The 22033-nt window shown below is 44.6% G+C and overlaps 5 protein-coding genes and 1 non-coding gene across 8 annotated transcripts in view; 3 read left to right on the top strand and 3 right to left on the bottom strand.

Moving 5' to 3' along the window:
* slc1a7a (solute carrier family 1 member 7a) overlaps positions 1-3250 on the bottom strand; it is a 21798-nt gene extending 18548 nt beyond the window's left edge. The window contains exon 1 of the mRNA XM_029830556.1: positions 3174-3250. Coding sequence (XP_029686416.1) covers positions 3174-3185 — 12 coding nt within the window. The 5' untranslated portion in view covers positions 3186-3250. The remainder of the gene's footprint in view (positions 1-3173) is intronic.
* Positions 3251-7342: 4092 nt separating this feature from the next.
* On the bottom strand, positions 7343-8561 carry tmem125b (transmembrane protein 125b). Its single transcript, XM_003975825.2, has 2 exons — positions 8409-8561; positions 7343-8300 (listed from the first exon to the last, which is right to left on the bottom strand). The coding sequence occupies exon 2, from the start codon at positions 8270-8272 to the stop codon at positions 7577-7579; it is 696 nt and encodes a 231-aa protein (XP_003975874.2). The 5' UTR covers positions 8273-8300; positions 8409-8561; the 3' UTR covers positions 7343-7576.
* A 714-nt stretch (positions 8562-9275) lies between these two features.
* Positions 9276-15348, top strand: LOC101063981 (transcription factor Sox-14). Of its 3 annotated transcripts, none has more exons than XM_029830557.1 (2): positions 9276-9319; positions 14040-15348. In XM_029830557.1, the coding sequence occupies exon 2, from the start codon at positions 14118-14120 to the stop codon at positions 14829-14831; it is 714 nt and encodes a 237-aa protein (XP_029686417.1). In that variant the 5' UTR covers positions 9276-9319; positions 14040-14117; the 3' UTR covers positions 14832-15348. The 3 variants fall into 3 exon arrangements, with proteins under 3 accessions (XP_029686417.1, XP_029686418.1, XP_003975875.2); XM_029830558.1 differs by lacking the exon at positions 9276-9319 and adding an exon at positions 12822-13003 and having other exon boundaries at positions 14127-15348; XM_003975826.2 differs by lacking the exon at positions 9276-9319 and adding an exon at positions 13699-13956 and having other exon boundaries at positions 14127-15348.
* trnap-ugg (transfer RNA proline (anticodon UGG)) lies at positions 10538-10609 on the top strand. Its single transcript has one exon. It is a non-coding gene; the product is annotated as a tRNA-Pro (tRNA).
* Positions 15349-15479: 131 nt separating the features above from the next.
* On the top strand, positions 15480-17272 carry cldn18 (claudin 18). Its single transcript, XM_011616659.2, has 5 exons — positions 15480-15980; positions 16334-16489; positions 16688-16799; positions 16894-17007; positions 17108-17272. Exons 1-5 carry the CDS (start codon positions 15770-15772, stop codon positions 17202-17204), a joined length of 690 nt encoding a protein of 229 aa, XP_011614961.1. The 5' UTR covers positions 15480-15769; the 3' UTR covers positions 17205-17272.
* A 271-nt stretch (positions 17273-17543) lies between these two features.
* On the bottom strand, positions 17544-21821 carry selenof (selenoprotein F). The gene is made up of 5 exons (XM_003975767.3): positions 21694-21821; positions 20069-20236; positions 18600-18663; positions 18240-18289; positions 17544-18118 (listed from the first exon to the last, which is right to left on the bottom strand). The coding sequence occupies exons 1-5, from the start codon at positions 21739-21741 to the stop codon at positions 17987-17989; spliced, it is 462 nt and encodes a 153-aa protein (XP_003975816.2). The 5' UTR covers positions 21742-21821; the 3' UTR covers positions 17544-17986.
* Between the last annotated feature and the right edge of the window lie 212 nt (positions 21822-22033).

The raw sequence follows: 22033 nt of genomic DNA, 5'->3' as shown, positions 1-22033 counted from the left end.
GCATTTTGCATCTGTTATTTCTGTATTTTCCTTTCTTTCTACAATGAATTGCATATCCACATTCCCGACCCGATCGCCGGGAAAAGCCTCTGAAATAATGACTTCTCTCCTCCACCCTCACCTTAACAGACATATATTGACAAAAGAGATCAGGAATACTAGAACAGACACGGTGATTTTACGATATTATCCTTCAGAATGGAGGGACGTTATTCCTTTTGAAAGATTAACAAAGGCTGCTTGCGTTGAAGTATAAAATACCTGCCTCGTCTGTTTTGGCTTATGGACCGAGCCTTTTTTTGGCTGAACGGGCTATTCTGTGGGGAGCCACTGTTTTACAGGAGTGAGATTGAATTTTGTGTGTTGAAACAATAGTAAAAAACAGACTTGAGTGGTATTTGGGGTCGTGAGTGGATGGCTTCCCTCCTCGTTAGAGCACAGATGTAGATTTGATGCATTTTCTGACATGAATGTATAAATCAAGTGCTGATTAGCAGATGTGTCCTAACCACTGGTGTGGGTGTGTTTGAGACCAGAGCAGGGCACAAACAAAAGGTGGGTGGCAGGAGTCACGCCAGGGACTTTCTTTTCCTGAACAATGAATGGGTAATGAACTCCAGCACTTCAACTCCTACTTACGACCATTTCGCTTGAAATACCGAGAGGATGATGTTGGCCAAAGCGATGTACTGTAGGCAATTGACTAATCAAGGGTTTCACTTGTAGGAAGTCCTGGATTTTGCTTTTTTTTTTTTTTTGGAAGAGTTAAGTCTATTTGTTCTCCTGCCTCGTTTGGGTTCTTATTGGCTGCGTAGCTTCAAATCAACAGATTATTCCCGTAATGACTGATATTTGTGCCTCCATAGACTGCATCAGCTTCTCACACAGGCGGGGGAAAGTTTATGCTCGCCATGTTTTGACTATATTGGAGCGGTTCTCAGCCTCAGAACAGGTGCACAGCCTTGAGAACCCTAAGCAGATATCACACATCATTGTTTTGTCCTTCTTACTGACACGCTCACATACAGATCCGTTCCCACACTCCACTTTCCCACATTTTAATCCTTCTCGTATTACCTACGAAATTAATCTACTTTTATTAAATATTATATATTTCACAACATACCCCAGGCTCCATAATTTCCTGTGAAATTATCTGGTGTGTTTGACTCTCATGTCCAAATTACTCACATGAGCACGCTTCCTGTAAACAACGACTCTCAGCCAAAAATCAGCATTATCTCCTATATTCAATACATTAAACCTCTAAAATCATCTGTAATCATATCAAGACATGGACAGTAATAAATAAACAGAGCACACTTCCTGTCAGTCATGTGAAATGCTGCATCTTTCTCAGAGAGACATAAAACCACAGCCGAGAGCACCAGTCCTGGATTGGGCCATTGTGCCCGACAGAGAACCACTCGTACCTGGAAAATGGTTTAGCAGTAAACAGTAGAAATTGGTCACATCTGCTTCATTTCAATTCAGTTGGCAACGGCGGGAGGAACATCAACCCTTTCTTTTATTCAACATATTCTTCTTCAACAAATTTCAAATTAATCCCTACCAGAAAGGAATCCAAGAAGGAGTAGATCAACTAAAACATGAAGCTTTGAACATACAAATAGAGACACGTGCACGTGTGTTGAGAGAGATATGAATGATGTTATGGGTTTGGAGAACGCATAATCCATGTTTCGATTAAACTGGCTTGTTGGTAGATGCTGCTAAAACTAAAGCATGATTTTAAATTATTAAAATAATTGTTAATAATGACTGAAAAGCGGTTCTTGCGTCAATATCCGCATGACGCGGTGTACGCGAAGGTAAACTATCGATATTTATCGGGAGGAAAAATTATGCTGGCCTTGTTTTTAACAAAGCTGCTTCTGTATGTACTAAGAAGTGGCCATACAGTATTGGGAACAAAGATTTATAACCTTGAGATTCAAGGTGCGTGGATAAAGGACCTTCAAATATCTTAGAATCATGCGCAAGCATTGGTGTTTATCCGACACACACTGTCCAATACGGTTATATATCTGGGTAAACAGGTACATTTTGCTTTAAATATAAAAATTAGCATTTGTGGAAGCTCCTGGATGCTACGAATGATGTCAAAGTAAAAGGGGAAAATAAGTCTGGTAGAGAATTTTGGACCTGAGGAGTTTCGTCAAAATCAAGCAGGAAACAGCCAAATCAAGAGCGTGTCAGTGAATGCATCACCACTATCAACACAATGTTTCACCAAGTCAGGTAATCATTTTTAATTGAAGGACTCCATATGCATATGCATGTGGTAGCCAGAGCAGCAGGGAAGAGGGCGCAGAACCTTCAACAAATAACCAAAGGTTGCAACCAGGGCTGTGTTTTTTCCTTTACTCTTAAATAAAAGTCCATACACTTTCAGCTCTCCCTGGCTGGAGTGTTTAAATATGCACATCAGCACTTGTCATCTGTGGCACTGCAACATTTTTCCAATGATGATAAATTGATCTCAGCAGAGAAGGGTTGAGAGAGAGAGAGAGAGCGAGGGAGAGATCTTCGGATTCTGCTCCTCCGTCTCTTTTCCCGAGTTCAGCCGTGGAGCACGCCGAGGATGAGCCAAACTTCATCACCAATTTGACCCGGGGCGACCCAAGAGTGTGTTTTATTCCTCGTCCTGTCCCACCTGCTGCAGCATGAGTCAATGCAGCGCCTACAGCAGCGCTGAGGGCGCGCTTGTGGACGGATTCTCCTGCCCCAGACCTGGAAACGCGGCTTCTGCCGTCTACTGCTGCGGCTTTAATGATGTCAAGTACTGCTGCGACGATCCCAACAGTTTTTTCCCGTATGATTACGGGTACATGTGGTGGCTGAGGTAAGGCTTTTTAAATGCTTTTCCTAAATATGCGCAATTATACGTTCAATGTCGAGTTGAAAAGGTAATTTTTTTAAATGTATAACCTATTCTAACCACATCAGATTGTTTTCCATGTCAGTTACCGAAACACATTTAAAAGATTAACCTGTCACTTGTTGCAGCATTGGAAGACTTTAATGCAGCGTGCACTATTTATCATAACTACTGTATTTGTTGCCACAGCAGTTAATTAATGCGTTAATATTTTATCTGCAGTTTTTTAATAGCACGTTATCGTCTGATTCAATCCCGTTGCATTATTTACCTTCTTATTCATCTGTCTTCAGTATCGGGGCTCTGATTGGTCTGTCCATCGCTGCCGTGGTCCTCCTGGCCTTTCTCATCACCGTGTGTGTGTTGTGTTATCTCTTCATTTCCATCAAACCCAGCCGCCCTGATAATGGGCTACCCCTCACAGCACCTGGTAAGTGGCTCCCCATTCTTTAATTAAAGTACTTCACTTCCATCGTTTTGATTCTGATGTTGTTGTGCTTTTTCAAACGTATTTATCTATTTCTTAAATGCATTCGCACATCTCAGGCAGAGAAGTGAGTGAGGGCTCCAGTAACAACAGAGGGACCAGTTCTACAGGTCCACAGGGATTCAGGAAACACTTCACCAGCAGGAAACTGGACTGTGACAACCAGGCGCCAAACCCAGACATCCTGTTCCAGAGGTGCTTCACAGCCAATGTCACCTGTGTGAAAGTGGAGAGCCCCCCATAGACATGATGCTTTAAATATCACCCTGGAGGAAGCAGACGACCACCGAACCTTTCACTGGGGTGTAATATGAGTGAGTTAGTGCCCCAATGCCATGAAAATAACATATTGTAGCCTATTAATCAGCACAATGAGAAGCACCAGGTTGCCAGAGTTGCCCAGAAAATGTCAGAAAGCACACAAAGAGGCCTCTGAAAGGCTAAATTCATCATGAACCAATTTTAAAAATAGTCTTCAAGGGAGACTTCTAGCTACATTTAAAAGGGTGGAAACTACTTACAAAGAAGAGACAAGAAGGTGTTTTGTAAGGCTGCAGTCGATAATTGGCATTCACGGTTTTCTCATCTTTAACCTGGGAACTGATGCCTGTCAGAGCAGAGCAGCCGAGGGGGAGGTGTGGATTTATATCGTACTCAGGGACACGAGGATGCATCAACAGCGTGATGGGACTCCACTGAAAATGAGGATCTGCCGTAGTTTTTTTGTTTTCACATTTTCAGGCAGTGAGAAGGGGTGAAAGGTTACTTTTTAACACCAACATCTGTCTCCAGTCAATGCACAAAGCTGCTGTACTCAGATGCAATTTGTCATTTTGATGTCGTGACGCTGTCAGTGGACAATATGCAAGAAGAAAAACCTTACAGATGAAGAGGTGGGCATCTTTACCCGGAAAAAATGATGATGCAAAGTCAATGACTAAATGTTGCTTATGTTATCCATAATTACGGCCAAAAGAGTAACTTCTCAAGGAAATGTCTGTCTTTTTCTGTTTTTACATGTAAATTGTGTACATTAAATATGTAAAGAACACAAGAGGAGCCAGTCTCTGACAGGGGGACAGTGGTACCAACCTGTTTTTCTCTTGGTCTTGATGCTTTTGTGGATCTCTGTCTGTTACCGATGCCATTAGTTTGGTTAGATAAGATTATCGATAGACCTTAGTTTTAGCCTCTGCTTTGAGAACTACTTTTTTTTAAAAAAAAGAGAATTCTGAAAGTTTCCTAATAAGTGTTGCTCCTAAATCGCACTGTGGATGTACCACTGTGACAGAATTTTTATGTTTACTGAGCAAAAAACCCGTGAACGTTTACATCTGCCTTGCCATTTTCTGGTCTAATTAATGTTTTTTTGTCTTAAAACAATACCAGCTAAGCTGCAATGGTCTTTTATGTGTGATGAGGTGTGACATAAGTAATGGTACCATTATACTGTCTCAAACATACTCAAGTGGCCTTTATTAAAATTTGAGATTGTATCATAAATGATTCATATCACAGAAAATGTCTCATCTCTTGTGTAAAACAGCCTCATATTGCAGCCTCTTAATAAATGTGTCTCTGAAAATGTGACAATCTAGACATCTTCCTCGGCAACAGGGAAAGGCTGTAAAACCTGTTTGAGGGTTTTTCCAATGAATTGCATAAATTTCCATTTCTACCTGTAAGAGAATCTAAAGCTCCATTTGCATATGGATTTACAGCATGAAAGGGTATGACATTTGAGAGCGATGAACAGATTTTTTTCAGCCATTGGAGCTCCATGCGTTGCATTGCTGCTTTTGGAGGTGATTCGTCTTTCAGATTAGACTGTCATTCATTGCCTTTAATTGTTCCCTGCAAAGGCTTTAAGAGGCAGCAGAAGCAGTTTCTGAAAATACATGGCGAGGGGGCCAATCACACCTTTTTGGCAATGTTATATTGCTTTAGTGAAGCGGTTTAACAGGTCTGGATGGCTGGATTTGCCCTTAAGGCAAAATTAAATTTGTGAAGGATGTCTGTGAGTATCCCTCCCTGCCCACTTCTCTTCTTTCTCTTGGGTCTCTTTGTCACTAAATATCTCCCTTTTTCACACAGTTACCTCCTGAGGCTGCTTTTACCAAACATGCCTGACCACTAAAGCCTATTATCTTTTTCCTTTATTTTTCTCAGGGCCAAACTTGTCTCATCCTCCTCTAATCCAGCACAAACTGGCTCAGTGGAATGTGGCTACAGTGCCACCATCTGGTGGGAAGTCGCAATTGCAACGATTGCACCGACCCGGTCAAAGACTTCCTTCGTGCAGGGGAAGAAAAATGCAACCCACACTTAATAAAGTTACTCATTAACTCCCTTGTCTTAAGGGCACAGTGGAGGAAGGGAGACATTACTGCGTGTAACCTTTGCCTTGTTATTCTGAAGCCAAATACGAAGACAAAATCAGGAGTCGAGCCTTTTCTGTTGTCCTGTTTTGAGCAGGTGAGTCTGCTTTTGCTCCCTTTGTCGTTGTTTCTGTGCGACATTTCTTATACAGGTTAAGACATTGTCAACCAGGCATACGTTAATTAAACGATGCAAATTTTGATTTCAAGTTGCTGTTGTGGAGGTGAAATCTCAAGCATTATTGATTACTCTTAATAAAATATATTGTCAATATACTGTATAACCGTGAATTTTTCTGATTTATAGGAATTTACATTGTAAGGTAACAATAAAAATGGTTTTGAGTCCTGTATGTATTCAACATTCCAGTTCCTGGTTGAGGCTGTAGTCATGAGATTTTAGTTAATATTTCACTGCCACTTGAGTCTGTCAGTTTTTACTAGTCAAAGTGGGTCAAAGTCTTGACACCTGTCTGTCTTGAATTCATTTTGAGAGTCTGACTTGGTCTCATCTGGGTTCTGATTTGACCTTTTTGAAGATTTACCTGTTTTTCAGGACCCAAAATGACTTTGTGGCGCTGCGGCCTCTTTGTGACGTCTTTTCTCTGGGGAGCTTCTATCACGGGAGCGCTCCCAAATCTTGCCTTTGAAGGAGGGGGAAGCGCTCTGAGACACCTACTAATGGAGGATAATCGTCTAAATTCGACTAATGATACAGATAAAGCAGGTAAGTAGCAGGAGGAACACTGAAATCAGACATTTTACCATCGACTTTTACAACCAGGTTCGTTTGAGGACCTTTGAATGTGATATTTAAAGGAAAACCACAGTCGATCTTTAGGTTCTTATTGCTATATTTTGTTCTAGTTGTGGCGCCCGATGCAGACCAGGGCCAGAGGGGTGTGGATTTTTCTTATCTGGTTGCAGGACTGGGTGCAGTCCTCACCCTCTCGCTGCTGGTCGTGGTGGCCGTGAAGTTCCGTTTCTTCCACCGTTTCCTGGCCAGCTACAGACACTCCCTGCTGCGGGAGTCTGACGGGGTCAGCCAGTATGGCCCCGAGGAGCCGCCCTTCCCCAGCAGCATCACTGGCAGGATGGGAGCGAATCGAACAGCGCTGGACGTCGACGACGACGATGGCTTCATCGAGGATAACTACATCCAGACCGGCGAGAAAAACGGGCCAGGGAGGGTAATACCGAGGGATTTGGACTTGTCGGAAGACAGCGACGATGATCTTCAGTTCACTATTGGGTGATTGGATGAAGGAGTGCGATGATTGAGGAGGCATCTAAAATGAATCAATGTTCTGTTCCACGCTAACTCTGATGCCATCGAAGGTCACGGAGATCTTTTTTCTCTGCACTGGTAAAATTTCGCAGGCTCTTGTTTGATAAAGTGTTCTTTGATTTTTCTATTTGCCTGTAAAGATTAGAACAAAGATGTGAAAATTCACTCTATAATTAATTTTGTTGGCCAGAAACATTTTGTGTGTTGAAGAAATGTGCATTTTTCCCCCCGTAAGATATCAAACAAAACAAAACAAACACGTTTCAGTATAAATATACAGAGATTCATCCAGTCAGTAATAATTTTACTGTGCGACACTGATCCTTGAGTCAATTGTAAATAGCAAATATTACCAGAATATTAAAACTAAAATCATAATTACTATTTAGATATTACAGAACACGGATTCAAAGGGTTTCAAATGTGACTAAATAGTAACTTAATCCCTAAAATTAGACTCTTCTGTAGCTCTTGTCACACAAATGTGAACATCATCTGTCCTTAGATGTGATGTTGGTCACTCATATTTGGCTGATCCTGCTGGACATCGTGTCTCTGCTGCTCTGGTTCGCGTGTCCTCCTGAAACGCTGAACACAGCTGGGTTCCCCTGCATCCTCGCTCTGATGAGCCTCCTCCTCCTCCTCCGCTCCCTTCTTCTTTTCAGACAGACCAGGGCGCCGTAGGTCAGGACAGCCAGAGCCATACCTGCACCAGCTGCCATCAGCACCACGCTGGATACAAACATCTCCTCTGTGTCGTAGCTCCGCTGGCCTGCCGTTGCCAGGCCCAGAAGCACGGTCCCACAGAGCATCACCCCCAGCCCCACAGCCATGATCAGCGCCGGGTCCGCCCTCCCGCCACTCTTTAGCTGGTCGATCCGACGCCGGTTGTGCACGCAGTTCATGTCCTGGATAGCAGAGCTGAGGAGCTGCTTGAGCAGAACAGTCAGGGCCAGGAGGCATAACGTGGTGCCCACCCCGAGGCGCCACTCCCCAGACAAGCTGGTGGTGGTGGAAAGGAGCCCCACGCCGCCGAGACCCAGCCCCAGGATGAGGATCACCGAGGCACAGTAGCAGAACAGGGACTGGCGTGGCTCTCTGAACCACCACAGCTCCACTTGGTCCTCCAGGACCCTCCGCTGCATCAGGATGGGGTCCAGGTACACAAGTGCGGGGTGACGGATGGTGTAGGATGGATAGAAGGGCTCCATGTCCATTCCAGACAGCCCCGATACTCACTGCCACCTTTAGAGGTTAAGCAGAATCAGGGTGTAACATCAGAATACAACTTTGGAATAAACCTAAAAATCTAAAGTAATGATTATAAAACGAACAGGACCGTCAGGAACTCACCTGGTGTCGGATGATTGTCAGGAGCTGCTGGATCCCATCAGTCAAAACACCACAGCAGTAGATCCGGGCCGGAGCAGGTTGATATTGTTGATGTTTTGGTTCATTATCTCTTAGAATGGAAGATTTCCCAGTGGGGGAGCTGTTTGCGTTCCTTTGCTCCGGCTCTTCTCAGGGTAGAAGTACAATGGCTTCACACCGGAGGCAGGAAAATCAGAGGAGCCAACTATGGATAAGCTGCCAATGTGATGGTCATGATGCTGTTGACGTGCCGGGCGTTTGCATGAAGTCCACGTGCCTGCTCAGGATCAGGGACAGAGATTGATCATTTGTGGCCTCTTGGTGTCCGTGCTGGGCAGAACAGAGGACACCTCTGAGTCCTCCTCCTCCCATGATGCAAGAACACCATCATAAGTGTGGAAAAAGTCAGCTCACAATAGCAGCTTTGGATCAGGGAGTGGATGGAGATTGGGGACATTGTCCTGCGTGCCTCCATGCAGACAATGGGCTGGACGGCGAACACAACCGTGCTGCGGGACCGAGCTGAGTGATGTCATTGTGGACTGATAATGCTGTTTCTGTGATCCAAACATAGCGTCATGCACACTAACACTGATAGTCAGAGGACATAGTCAGAGGAATTTGTCATCTTGACAAATTCAGAGTTCGTTTCAGAGACCGTTTGTGTGCGTGCACAATATCCGGAAACACTTTTCAATGCAACTTCGAATGACAAGAAAGCTTGGAGCGTGCGCTGCTTAGTGGCAATTTGTTGCAGGTGAACAAAAATAGAATAGATGATATAATTATGGACTAGAACTTAAACCACGCCCCTCGCGTTCAGACCCCGCCCCTCATCACGGCGCTTCCATCCGAGGCTGATTGGTTTCATGTTCTACGTGCTGCACAAAGCTGTAAGTTGTGTTGTTTAACTCGCATTTATTGCTGATACTCCTGAATTAATTAATTAGAAAAGAAAAAACAAACACTCGGTGAGTGTAGACCTCGTTGCTCGTTTTAAAGTTGAGCTGAGAAGGTGACGTCAACACGGCCGCCAAGCCAAAGAGAGTTTATTCCGTAAGATGTGTTTACAGAGAATACAATCGGCCCTTAAATGTGCCAGGGAACGATATGTGTTGACTAGTGGTAAGTCAGGCAGCTGACATTTACTTTTCTTATTTTTGAAACATTATATATCAGATCTTGTAATGGGCCGACAGACTTTTGTGCATTTGAGGAAAGTGTTGTCGAAAAGAAACAAACCGTGACAGGCTTTGTCAAAGTGAAGTGTGACATAATTCCTGGCACGGGCACTGCTGTTGGATGCTGAAAAATGTTTGTAGCCTCAAAACACAGATCGGGAGCTAATAGACACCGTGGAACATTCGCAAAATCTCATGTGGATGTTCTTAGAGATGTATTTATGTCTTTCCCTATTTGTTTTTCTGAAATATTTCCTCTATAAATAAAAAATCTTAAATGTATATAAGATTTTTCTCACGTTATTCTTGCATACTGTAACTTTTGACTAATGATATATTTTCTAAATGTCGTAATGACCAGATGAGCTGCAGATGTGGAGGCAGCCAGCACAACAGATGGGTCTCCAACGCCCCCTAGCGGACAGAGTATAAAACCCCAAAACCAGACCAGACACAGGATCATAACAATTGGTTAGGTTTTGTGTATGTATGTATATATATGAACACATTGCTGCGTATAGTTTAATTTATGTGTTTGGGAGAGATTGCTTGGTAAAATTTTTTTTTTGAAAGAATACACGCTTTACAAAGAGTAAATCAAGTTCCGCAATAAAGAAAACACTTTGTCGCAACTTTTATTTAAGGCAAAGAGTATCCAGGATCCATTTACAAGGTCAAAATAGGGATAAACTTATTTCACCAGGTGAAAATTTTGTTGCGTCTTTCTTCACCCGTGCTGTGTGCTTTAAATAGGTAACAACAGCAGAGAATCATCAATAGCAATGCAGTTTTATTTTTCTATACAATACACATATGCTTATAGAACTGTTTTAAGATCGGTTTACTATCGGTTTATTATGACAATAATCTAGCTTTCATTCGTCTGCTGTGTACCAAAGACTTATTAGCTAACGTTGACGGTACTAGCGCGGCTCGTTGGTCTAGGGGTATGATTCTCGCTTTGGGTGCGAGAGGTCCCGGGTTCAAATCCCGGACGAGCCCAATTTTTCTTACTCGCAAGGTCTATTTTTTAGTTCTTTCTTTTCGTTCTCTTTACCGCTTTATCCTTTTCTGGTTCATAGAGAGATCCTGGTAACTGGCCCAGCTACATAAAACCAAAGGCCACCAGATGAGGCCATTTTTATAGTCATTTTGTGGAACAGTAATCTTTTTTTGTTTATTTTATTTAATGAAACAGTAGAAAATACTGTGCTGCAGGCTGGGTTGTGTTCAGTAGTTAATATGCAGAAGGGATATGAGATATCCACCAGGTCAGAAAACCCAGTAGGAATGCGACTCTCTGAAGCTGCGTTTTGACACCCCTGATATATTATAATATATTATATATGGTCATGAACTATTAATATGTTTCTTTATGAAATGCAGTAAATCACATTTTCAGAGTGAATACAGATGCTTCTAATTGATTCCAAGGTTTAAAGCCTCACAGTGTAACATGTATTTTGTACTGAAATATTCTCGCACCTTTAAAGAGATATAGATTGGTTTCTATGCTACAAAAATATATACACTATATAAAACAAACTAAATAAAAACATTCAGTTTTTTCAGTTTCACATACCTGCTGACCTCTATTTGCCTGCAAAATTGGCAGCTGGGGTAGAAAATAAACAACTTGTCCTTGTACCCAAAATGCCTCTAACGTGATGGGGAAGGTGACATTCGGGGGAGTTGCTGGTACAAATTCATTCGACCCGTGTTTGGAAAACTCTTTCTGCTCCGGTTTCAGTCCCACCCGCCCCTCCCATCACGCCATCATCACACTCAGCCCCGGCATTTAAAGTAAGCGGCCACCTGCTTAGCCGGCACCTTTCACTTTTTAAGCGGCACTTAATTTACTGTCGGACATTTTAAATCTCCTGCCTCTGTGCCGCCGAGTCCCTGACAAATGCCTGGCTGCTAATGTCTCTCGTTGCCTGCTGACTGGGTTGCATTACAAGCCGACTGATAGCGGCTGCCAAGGAAATGTGGCCCCTCAGGTTTATCCTCCCATGTTGGAGGAAGTGTATTAATTTCCTTTACATTGGGCCTTACGGAAGATCTCCCTCGCCTCTATTCCTCCCTCAACCTCTGGGGATTGTAGCTATCTGCCAGCGGGCCAAAGCATATTCCCCATCAATGTGTCAGGGGGAAGCTATTAAAACCGCTTTGCTTTTCCTAAGTATCACCAGAATAAGCACAAGATTTAGTGAAATCCCGCCGCAGAGTGGTGCAAATCTCCAAGATTTTCCCCTTCAAATGCCTCCTAAATGGGCCGCTCAGAAGTGTCACAAACTACTTGAATTGACTGTTTTTATTTGGTGCTGAAACGACAGAATTTGAAGTTTCTCCATAATCAGATGGAACCCCGCTCATCACCTCATGAATGCAGAACTTTAGACAGCTTACAGGGGGAGTATATGGTGCCGAGGAGATAGTTTATACTCAAATAATTAAAACCAAGCCACGGCTGTGACTGAGAGAAGGATAGCAGCATTAGCAACGCAGCTGAAATTGTGGAATAACGAGTATTTAATGCCCTCGGTCTGAGCAATTTCTCAGAAAAAACTCAATCATTTGCCTTTTTATCACTAATATTGTCTGTTAAATATCAAATAAACCTGTTTAAGGCCAATGGAATGTTCACACCTTCTTTCCGAGCAGTTTGAGCTGTCAACAAAGCACAAAGCAAAGCTGTTTTTTTCCCTGGGTTTTTGACGTCACCCGAGCTGTGTCCTGTCTCATCTTCTGTTTCCTTTTCACCTCCAGGTCTTTCTGTACCTGTCACTTTCTTTCTCCAGCCTGACTCCTTAATCCACCTGAGTGCATGGAGGACAGTTTTGACATAAGAAGAGTGAGATAGACTCCTAAGGAGACGACCGGTATCTTCCCAGCCCAGGGGATAACCGGATTACTGCAGCCATTTTGTGCCGCTGGCAGTTTTTCTTATTACTCTGGTTCTTTCCCTCCCCTCCTCTTTTTGGAGTTGAGGCGCTGCCCTTTCTCAGAAGTGGGAAACACTGACTACGAACAAAAAGTGGAACATCTTCTTTGAGCTGCACAGGTGAAATGACTAAAATAACCCGGACAAAGCAGCCAGATGCTCCCCCCAGGGGCTCGGGGACGCTGGCCGGGCTGTGGGCGTAATCATGGTCTCTGTGGTCGTCTGCCGCGTTTGAGGCCTGAACCTACAGCACAGCAGATAAGAGCGGCCGCGAGGGGACAGATCCACAGCCCGACCCCCGCTGCCCTTCACTTTATCCCTCCGGCCTGTCCGCTCTGCAGAAACCCACCGCAAACTGCTCTGTAAAAAACACACCTTATCGCCGCCGCCGGATCTTTTGTGTCCGTTTATTCTGCCTCGGCGGAGGCCCGTGGTGCCTTTGGTGGTGGGAGGTAAATGAAATAAAGGCCTCCTCCTTGCTCCATATCCAGGTTTATCTGTGCCACCAAATCCCAAACCCACAGCCCTGACTAATCTCCACAGGTTTGTCTTCAGAGGAACACATCATGCTTCTGTCATGCCAGTAATCCATTTTTTGCAGGGAGCCATTTTCGATGCTGCCTGGAAGGTTCCTCTTGACACCCGGAAAGGTGGCATTCAGTCCCTCCTTTTAAGGTGAAATTTCTAATCCGGACAACAAACTCCGGGTGTGACTGATAAACACGCTGTTGGAGCAGCACAAACATACATGGAGCCTTTTTACAACGAGGCCATTGTGCTAACAGCTGTTAGCATCGGCCAGCATGAGAATTCGGATTGATTTGAGGTCAGTCGGTGACCTTATTTGGATTAATTTCGTATAATATGCATGATGTAAGTGGAACGTTCACATTTGGGTTAAGAATCAGCGTGACTGTTGTCAATTTTGCCCTTAAAATAGACAATTGCGGGAAAAGTGTTGATTAAAAATCAAAAGCCCACCAATTGGAAAGGGCATCAAAAAGCAAATATATATAAGTAAATATTAATGAAGAAAAGCAATAAAAATACTATCAATTAAACCTTTAAAACAACACTAATTATTTGATTATAATAGTCAAAACACTCTTTTTCAGACTAAAGCTTCCGCTTTTGCGCTCTGCAGCACTTGTTCTGGTCTCTTTGTGGACACTTGAAGGGACTAAACTGCTGGAGAGGAAGGAGGGAGCCCCTCAGAAATGTGACACAGTGACTTTTTGTGAGGGGATTAGTGTTCTCGCTCCTCTCATTGGCTTGGCCTGCCGTGACAGCGGTGCGCTGATGAGCGGCGGACATGCCCAACATCATCCATAACAACCCCCAACTTGGTTCTGTGTGATTCCTTTTAATGCTGCCGGGCTTTGCGTTTTATTCTCGTCTATTTTGGGTAAAAGGCATCCGTTCGTTCGGAATTACGCTCCTTTGCCAACATTTTAAGCTTTTCTTGACCTCTTTTCTCTTTACGCACAGGAGGAGTATGCACTCCCTGAAGAGGCTAACTTAATTTGAAAAAGGGCCTTCGCTTTAATTAATGTGCCATTTTGTGTTATGGCAAAGCCTTTAGATCACATCAAACGACCCATGAATGCCTTCATGGTGTGGTCCAGAGGGCAGAGGAGGAAAATGGCCCAAGAAAACCCAAAGATGCACAACTCTGAGATCAGCAAGAGGCTTGGCGCAGAGTGGAAGCTGCTGTCCGACTCCGAGAAGCGTCCCTACATCGACGAGGCCAAGAGGCTGCGCGCTCAGCACATGAAGGAACACCCGGACTACAAATACAGACCCCGGCGTAAACCCAAGGGGCTCCTGAAGCGGGACCGCCTCGTTTTCCCGCTGCCCACTTTTCTCGGGGACGCCGCGGAGCACCTTAAAGGACTTTCTGTGGACTCCTTTTTCGTCCCGGGGGATAAAGCAAGAGCCCTCTTCGCGCCGGCCCCCCCTTCTTCCTCCTTCTCCCTGTTGGAGCCGGTGGCGCAGTTCAGCACCGGAGCTGTCCAACGCGTGGCGGAGGTGCCGCACACCCTGGCCGCGGGCGCGCTGCCGTTTAGCGCGCACACGTTTGGATATCAAACTGGGGCGATTGCGGGTGGCCTGGCTTGCCCTGGACAGCACACCCATACCCACCCCTCCCCCTCCGGCCCGGGCTACGTGGTTCCGTGTAACTGTAGCGCCTGGTCGGCCAGTTTACAGCCACAGGTCGCCTATATTCTGCTCCCCGGAGGAATGAAGAGCGGCGTGGACTCGTATACTTCGCCCTCTTAAAACGTTCAACAGACGTCGTTTCATTTATAAGACGGAATATGATTTATATGATTTAATGCCTCCTGGAAAAATCGGGATATTACTCTGCATTTCAAGGTGAAACTATAAAAACCGTGTGATGTGCTCTTTATTAAACTGTTTCTATGAGCGATACAATTCTGATTGAAACTGGTCACTGTGGTTTGTAAAGCAAAAAGGTACTTTTTTAAAAGAAAATGTTGATATTCATGCATTTTACTTTATTTGAAATGGGAAAGTGTACAGCTCGGACATAAATGTCGCCTTTTGACGCACTGCATCAGATTACTGAAGATAACTGGTATCCCCCACATATAAAAATACAATAACAAAACAATTTTGATTAACACTAATTTGTCCCATTCTATAACTTTGCAAAGTTATTGTACCCCTGAATAGATTTGAAATGAATAAAAAGACGCCGCTCATAGGTTGACTTTGTAGGTTAAACCGAGTGCAGTTATTTCAAATGGTGTTAAAAATAAATAATAACAATTTTTAAAATCGTTGAAATATAAGCATAGAGGTCGTTTTGTTTATTTGTTTATGTTACTTTTGAATGAGACTTATTCAAGGGTCACAGTTTGGGGAATAGGTGAACAAAAATCCCCCCTCCCAAGATATTCGCTTTATTTTCTCTTATTGATATCACCATGGCAACGTGACATCTTCTTTTGCCTTTAATAGAGTAATAGAATAATCTCAATTGTTCTGGAACGCAGGGAACATGGTGCAGGCTGCTTGAGAGCCCTAAAAAGTCCTGATTTCAGGCACCAGGTGCGCGTCTCACCTGTGTCCACGCCTTTCTGGGAGACGAGCCGGCCCACGAAGCTGCATCAGTCACGTGGGGTGTTCACTCCCTCCACGGTGATCACGTGTCTGACTTCATTAATCACGCATCTCTGAGGAGGGACGCGTCGATGGCTCCTTCCGTCCTGCAGAACGGCGGATTCCTCCTGGCTGTGGTCGGCACCGCGGCCCTGATCGCTGCTACGGGCACCAGCAAATGGAGCGTGAGGGACCGGCCGGGGGACGAGGAGGCGTCTCTGTACCGACACAAGGGTCTGTGGCAGGACTGCGCGACAACCTTCTCTGGGTTCACCCAGTGCGGGTCGCTCCAGGGCTCCTCAGGTAGGAGAACATGCTTCACTGATGGAGGACGACAGTAAAATGAGCTCCTCTCTGAGATGAGGATGGCTGGGATTCAGCTGGAGGTTACTATAGTAACCCTAAAAAACCCTTAAAAAGAGAAATCTTCTCTCCTGGATCAGGTGGTTCTTTTGTAGCAGCTTCTTTCTTATCAGTATTTGCAGCTGTGCTGGTGCCTCCGGGTCACTATAATGGAAACGGAGCACTCGGTCAACACGGTTATCAGAAACAGAACAAACAAAAGGAACCTGCATGTTCCCTCAGAACACAGGTCGCCCATTTATGATGGATATAGAAATAAACACGAGTTCTGAAGCCTCTCTTTTGTATCAAAGGTGCCTTTTGGGCGGTGCGAGCCCTGATGATCATCGGCGTGCTGCTGAGCGTCCTCGGAGCCATGATGTCGCTGTTCTCCCTGGTCCTGGGCAGCCTGGAGGACTCCACCAAGGCCCGGATGTGTCTGACAGCCGGGGTCGCCATCATCATCGCCGGTAGGTTGAGTTGAGATGGTTGGCCTCTGGTTCTAAGCAGGACAGAAAGCTCGACATTTAATTTTGAGATCATGAGTTTCCCTGTGGAGTCACCCAGGGCAGATCTTCAGGGCCATTATTGCTCGTTTGCATGAAAGTGGTGTGTGGAATCTTTCATTATAGATGAGATTGATCCCATACGCTGTCTTTTTCCATAAGGTGTTTGTGGCATCACAGGAGCTTCTATTTATGCCAGTCACATTCTGGCCAGTTTGAAGACGTCCACCTATGGAGGAGGACATGAAGCCAACGCTCAGGGAGGGACTCCAACGTAGGCTGACGGCTTTATTGTTTCACCTGCACGGTGGTGTGATCCATACGCTGGACAGAGTCGAGCCTTCATTTTGTGGCATTTGCCTCACCAGATACACCTTTGGCCCTGCGTCCTTTGTGGGTCTGATGGGAGGAAACGTTCTGGTCATGGCTGGGATCCTGAAGTCAATGGCCTTCAGAGAAATTATGAAAGCTGAAAATGCGAGGTGAAGAGCGCAACATGGGAAAATCTGGGAAGGTCATTTCAAATCCCCATCTTGTGCGACAGTAGATTCAGTGTATGACTGTTCTGTCTTGTTTTCACAGTCACCTGCAGTTCGTGTATAAACCTCAGCTCTATTTCAGAACCGATGCAGGAGCAGAAAAACCTTCAGGAGGCAATCAATTCCAGAATTATGTGTAAAAATAAAACACTTCTGGATTTCATCCACTATGTGCCCACTTAAAAAAAAAAAAAAAAAAAAAGATCACTTAAGGTTCAGACACTGCCTTCAAAAACCTAGAAATTTAAAGGGTCTTTAAGTTAAAATTGTCAATGAATCTAATCAAATACGTTCTACTTGCGTGATTATTCCAAAGCTAAATTATGAGAAATGTTACCATTAAACTTCACCTCGGGTGCAATACTGGTTTACACCACTAGATGTCAGCATCGCTCTTTAAAATGTCTCAATTCAGGCGACAGACAGCGACGCGCGTCAACCTCAGCCTCACACGCACGCAGAAATGACTGATCCACGGGAACCCTTCAGAGGCCGTTTATTGTTTGATTAAACAGGAGCTTAATTCGTTCAAATCAACCTCCACATAAATCCAGTTTCTTTCCAAAGCCGAAGATGCCAAAAACCACCAAATACAATCGGACCTCACATCCCAACACTGGTTTACTGCGAGGTCTTCACCAATGTGGGTTTCAGCTGAAGACATCGGCATTTGGAAAGCAACGAGGACTCATCGTTGGTACAAAAAAAAAACTGGTCTAAACAAATCTGAAACAGACAAACAGTCCCAAACCCCAAATAAACAAGGCCAGGTTGCGTTCAGTCCATCCACATGATCGTGATAATTACTTAATTTCTTGCAAATTTAAAAAGATGTTTTCAAAGTTACTGCATTTGGGTGGTGGAGTTGGAGAAACCCACAATGACAAGTTTAAAAAAAACAGAAAAAGCCGTGTTCTGATGTCTATATCCGGTCTAATTTCTCGCTCAGGAACTCCTCCACGCTGTCAGTGTTCCACTTGAGGATGCTGAGTTCCTCAGAAATGTTCCCCTCATCGTCCAAAAGCTTGAGCACAGGGTCTGAGCCTCTGACGTACTGGAGGGAGGACAGGGGAGAATGTGTTAGGAAAGCTCCGATTTCTGTTTGAATTGACCTTTTTTTTTTTTTTAAGCCAAAGCTTTATTTTGTCTGAAGAGCTCAGCAGCAGCACACTTACCTTGATCTGAAGACCCTTGAACATCTTTGGCTTTTCACTCCTGACAAAAGCTAGAGAGAGAAAGCACACGAGTCAATTAGCCCGTTTTAGAACACAGGCCTGTAATTAGCGACAACTGCTCGGCCTCCTGAGAATGCAGCATTAACCACGGCGGAGGCGGGCTCCAGCCGGGGAAAACAAATAAACGGCCATATGGCACCCAGACGGCTCCAGACATGGACCCCCACACAGAGGCGGGCTGCAGTACCACACACTGGACCGACCCAACGGCACGTGGAGCAGAGGCAAAAGGGCGGCTCAGAAAATGGCGTGGTTATTATCAGAGTTATTTATGTAATGGGGCCGGGCGAGAAAACTCACCTTGGACTTGGGGGAACCTCCCCAATTTTCATCCGCACACCTCCAGAATGGCCCCGGCATACAGCTGAAACGCAGACAAGCAGAGAATTAGGTGGTTCATGTTGCCCCCCCCCCCCCAGCAGCAGGAGACGAGGCCCTGCTGGCAACGTGACACCTGGCCTCAAGGGGAAATCTGATGCAGGCAGACGGATCATAAATGTGGCTTTTTGTGGTCATTAAACCGCGAGTGTGTGCGTATGGAGCGGGGCTGCTGGGTGATTTACACACGGCACCACTTGTAATCGAACCCCCACCCCTCCGACAGAAGGGTGGTAGTTTAGAGGAAATTGGAGCACAGTATTTCTTGACCTGGTCACCATTCCAGGGAGGAGAGAGGGGCAAATGTGCCGGCCGACACAGAAAATTCAACTCAACAGGAAACACAAATGATTGGACATTTACAGACTTTTCATTTGCAGAGAACAAACTAAAGGAAATGACCGGCGGCGACGTAAATAATCCATCAGCCGGTTTGTTTCGTAAACACAACCTAACTCGACTACAAAGTCACCTTGCTCACGCGTCACTCTCTTTAAAAACACGATCCACGGTTTCTCTGAGGAGGAGCACACGCGTGAAAACGAGGCACCCTCCGCTCCGAGTGAGTCTTATTAATCTACCAGGCTGCACAATAAGATCCTCCGGAGAGGATTTAATGATGCAGCACTGATGTCGACGGCGAGCCCGAACCAATTCTGAGACGGATAATTGTTGCCGTCAGAGCCGAAAGCGCTCTCAGAGACACCGTTGTTCCCATCACATTGCTTTTAAAAGTGACTTTCACTCATCCTGCAGCGTCCACCCTGTGTGCGTCTAAAACGGCGTTATTACGGAGAGGTGTAATGAGGTGTGGACTTCCATTTTACAAGTTGCTGTTGCTAGGACACCAGCCGAGCTCTAGGGGCTTAGCTTGATCAAAGAAATAAGAAGTGTTTTTCCACTCGGTGTTTATCTGTCAGGGACAAACAGGGACTCCTTATCTGTGGTTATCAAGTACACCGGCACCTCCTCGCTGCCCTAAAAACTTGACAAGCACAGGAGGAGTGTGAAGCTGAGGTTAAGGATCCTCTGATGAGGGAGGCAGACAGCCAACAGAATCTGTGTGCCAGTCTAGAGCGACGCACGGCAGCAACAGTGCCAACAGACTCCGTCTGACCGCTTAAAACAAAGGTGATTAGGGAGCCGCGACTGTCACATTTCTGACACGCGCCGAGAAGAAAGGAGTCCGGGGGCCAGTCGTACCCACCGAGGAGCCACCATAACGGAACTAACAAGTGCTGAACAAATGTATTTGCTTCCTCAGATTCAGAACTTGTCACATCCCGTCAAGCTGGCTCAATAACGCCAGGTTTATTTCAGAATGCTGCTCATTTCCTTGGACTCTCTTTGACAGAACCCCCCCCTCCCCAGTCTGCCAGGGAGAGCTTTACCTTGCGTGGCTCCATCAGGGCCTCCTGCTGGCAGCATTGCTGGCAGTTGGGCTGGAGCTTGGTGAGGCTGAACTCTCCGAGCAGGTCACACGAGGGGCACAGCAGGTTGCTGGAGAAGCCCAGCTCCCTGCAGGCCTCGGATGACAGCTCCGCGCCATAGGCTGACAGCTGTGAGAGAAGAAACGGGAAGGAAAATAAGTCAAGAGTTTATCAAGTTTGAACTTTTCATGTGGAGCTAACAGGGAATACCAACTGGACGGCGAGGTTTGATCGAGGAGCTTAAACCCTCAAGAATGAGCAACATGAAGTGGATTTATAATGATGCAGGAATCGTTGCGAGAGCGCCCTGATATTTATCATCCTCTTCATCTACATCAGTTGACCTTTTCTGTCAGGGAAGGGCTATTTTTCCAAGCTTCACAACTCCAACAGATACAAAGTGCATGAGTTAGAATGTTGGCACCAACCTGAAATTGGTTATGGAAAGTTTAGAATGTTAAAATGACAGTTTCCATTATTTCCTTTGCCACACGATGTTAAGAATTGATTGCTTAAAGAGTAAAGTCCAGCATAGTAACCATACTGGAACACTTTGACCCTACATGAGAAAACAGAACCTTGCTAATGATCCAAGTTTGTAAATTTCTAAGAGATTTATAGAATAACACCTTTCCAATAAGCAAGATGGTGGCCAAATCTCCAATTTCATAAAGGCAGTTCTGCCTTTGTGTACTCTTTACACAACTTAGGGTGTGTTAACTAAAAATTAGGCACAAAGAGAAGTAATTACTGTTGGCAAACTATTAACGTGTTTGATTTTGAGGTGTATTCTTCCGCTTTAGAGCCAAAAATCAAACATAATAGTTGGAAAAACCCTCAAGGCCCGTGCAGGACTTGTGGTGAGTGAAGGTGAGATGCACATCTAGCTGGGGTACATCACCATGGCAACAGGTAATGAGGTGTAGCCATGTGAGAAGTTTTACATTTCAAACAGAAAACAAGCCAGAAGTTTACATACACCTTTGCCAAATATTTAATAGTATTTGATTCTAAAATATTAAATTATGATGGAAGCGTAATAGTTGAAGCTTCTGCATGTACATGACTAAAAAGATGACTCATTTAATATGCCATACGATGTGTGCTGCTTCCGCATTTCCGTGCACACTATAATAAGAACCAAGAATTAAAAAGTACAATTTTGGTGGTTGGATTTCCACTTATAAATGTGCTGATGATCAAATAAATCTGACATGTTTCGGTTCGGGTTTAGTTAATTACGCTCTTTTTTCCCCAATAATCTCCATTAACTCGTAAACACTTGTGGAGATGTCGTACATTCTTTTTGTCCCCATGTTTAGCTTCGTGTCAGGTGTCTAGTTTTATTGCTGTGCCTCTAAACCCACATACATATTTTAGTTTCTTAAGAGAAAAACAGAAAGAGAAGACTCTCTTTCTCACCGGAACATGTTTGTGTATGAGCCACGTCATTTTAAGCTACAATCAAAGCAGGATGCGGATTTACATCAAGATGCACGTAGCCAGCGTCCTTATAAATGTCGTATAAGATGAAAAGACAGTTGCAGATTTTCAATTGTAAAAAAAAACCCAACCCAAACACTCACCGTTTGGAGAAGAGAGAGAAGCCATAGGAGATAAACCTCTCCCGACATTTTGGAGGTGGCGAAAAAACTACCGCTCCTTCTTCTTTTACTTTAAGGGGAAACCAGCCAAAGGACCCTTTAATTAAAATGGCAACTGCCTCTCTTGCGCCTGTTTAAAAACACCACAAAAACACCTATTTTGATTTTAAACAAACCTACCATTTGGTAAAATGTTACATACGTGTACTATTATATATAAACGTATACAATGGCGTAAATAAATGTAATCATTTCGCCATTTTTAATATGTGATGAATTTTAGGCATATCCAAAGGCCGACTATAAAATTCTTCTTCGACTC

Source organism: Takifugu rubripes, chromosome 22 (assembly GCF_901000725.2).
Source record: "Takifugu rubripes chromosome 22, fTakRub1.2, whole genome shotgun sequence".
Taxonomy (NCBI): domain Eukaryota; kingdom Metazoa; phylum Chordata; class Actinopteri; order Tetraodontiformes; family Tetraodontidae; genus Takifugu; species Takifugu rubripes.
Note: the sequence above shows the minus strand (reverse complement) of the source record. Positions and strands in the feature narration are given on the sequence as shown.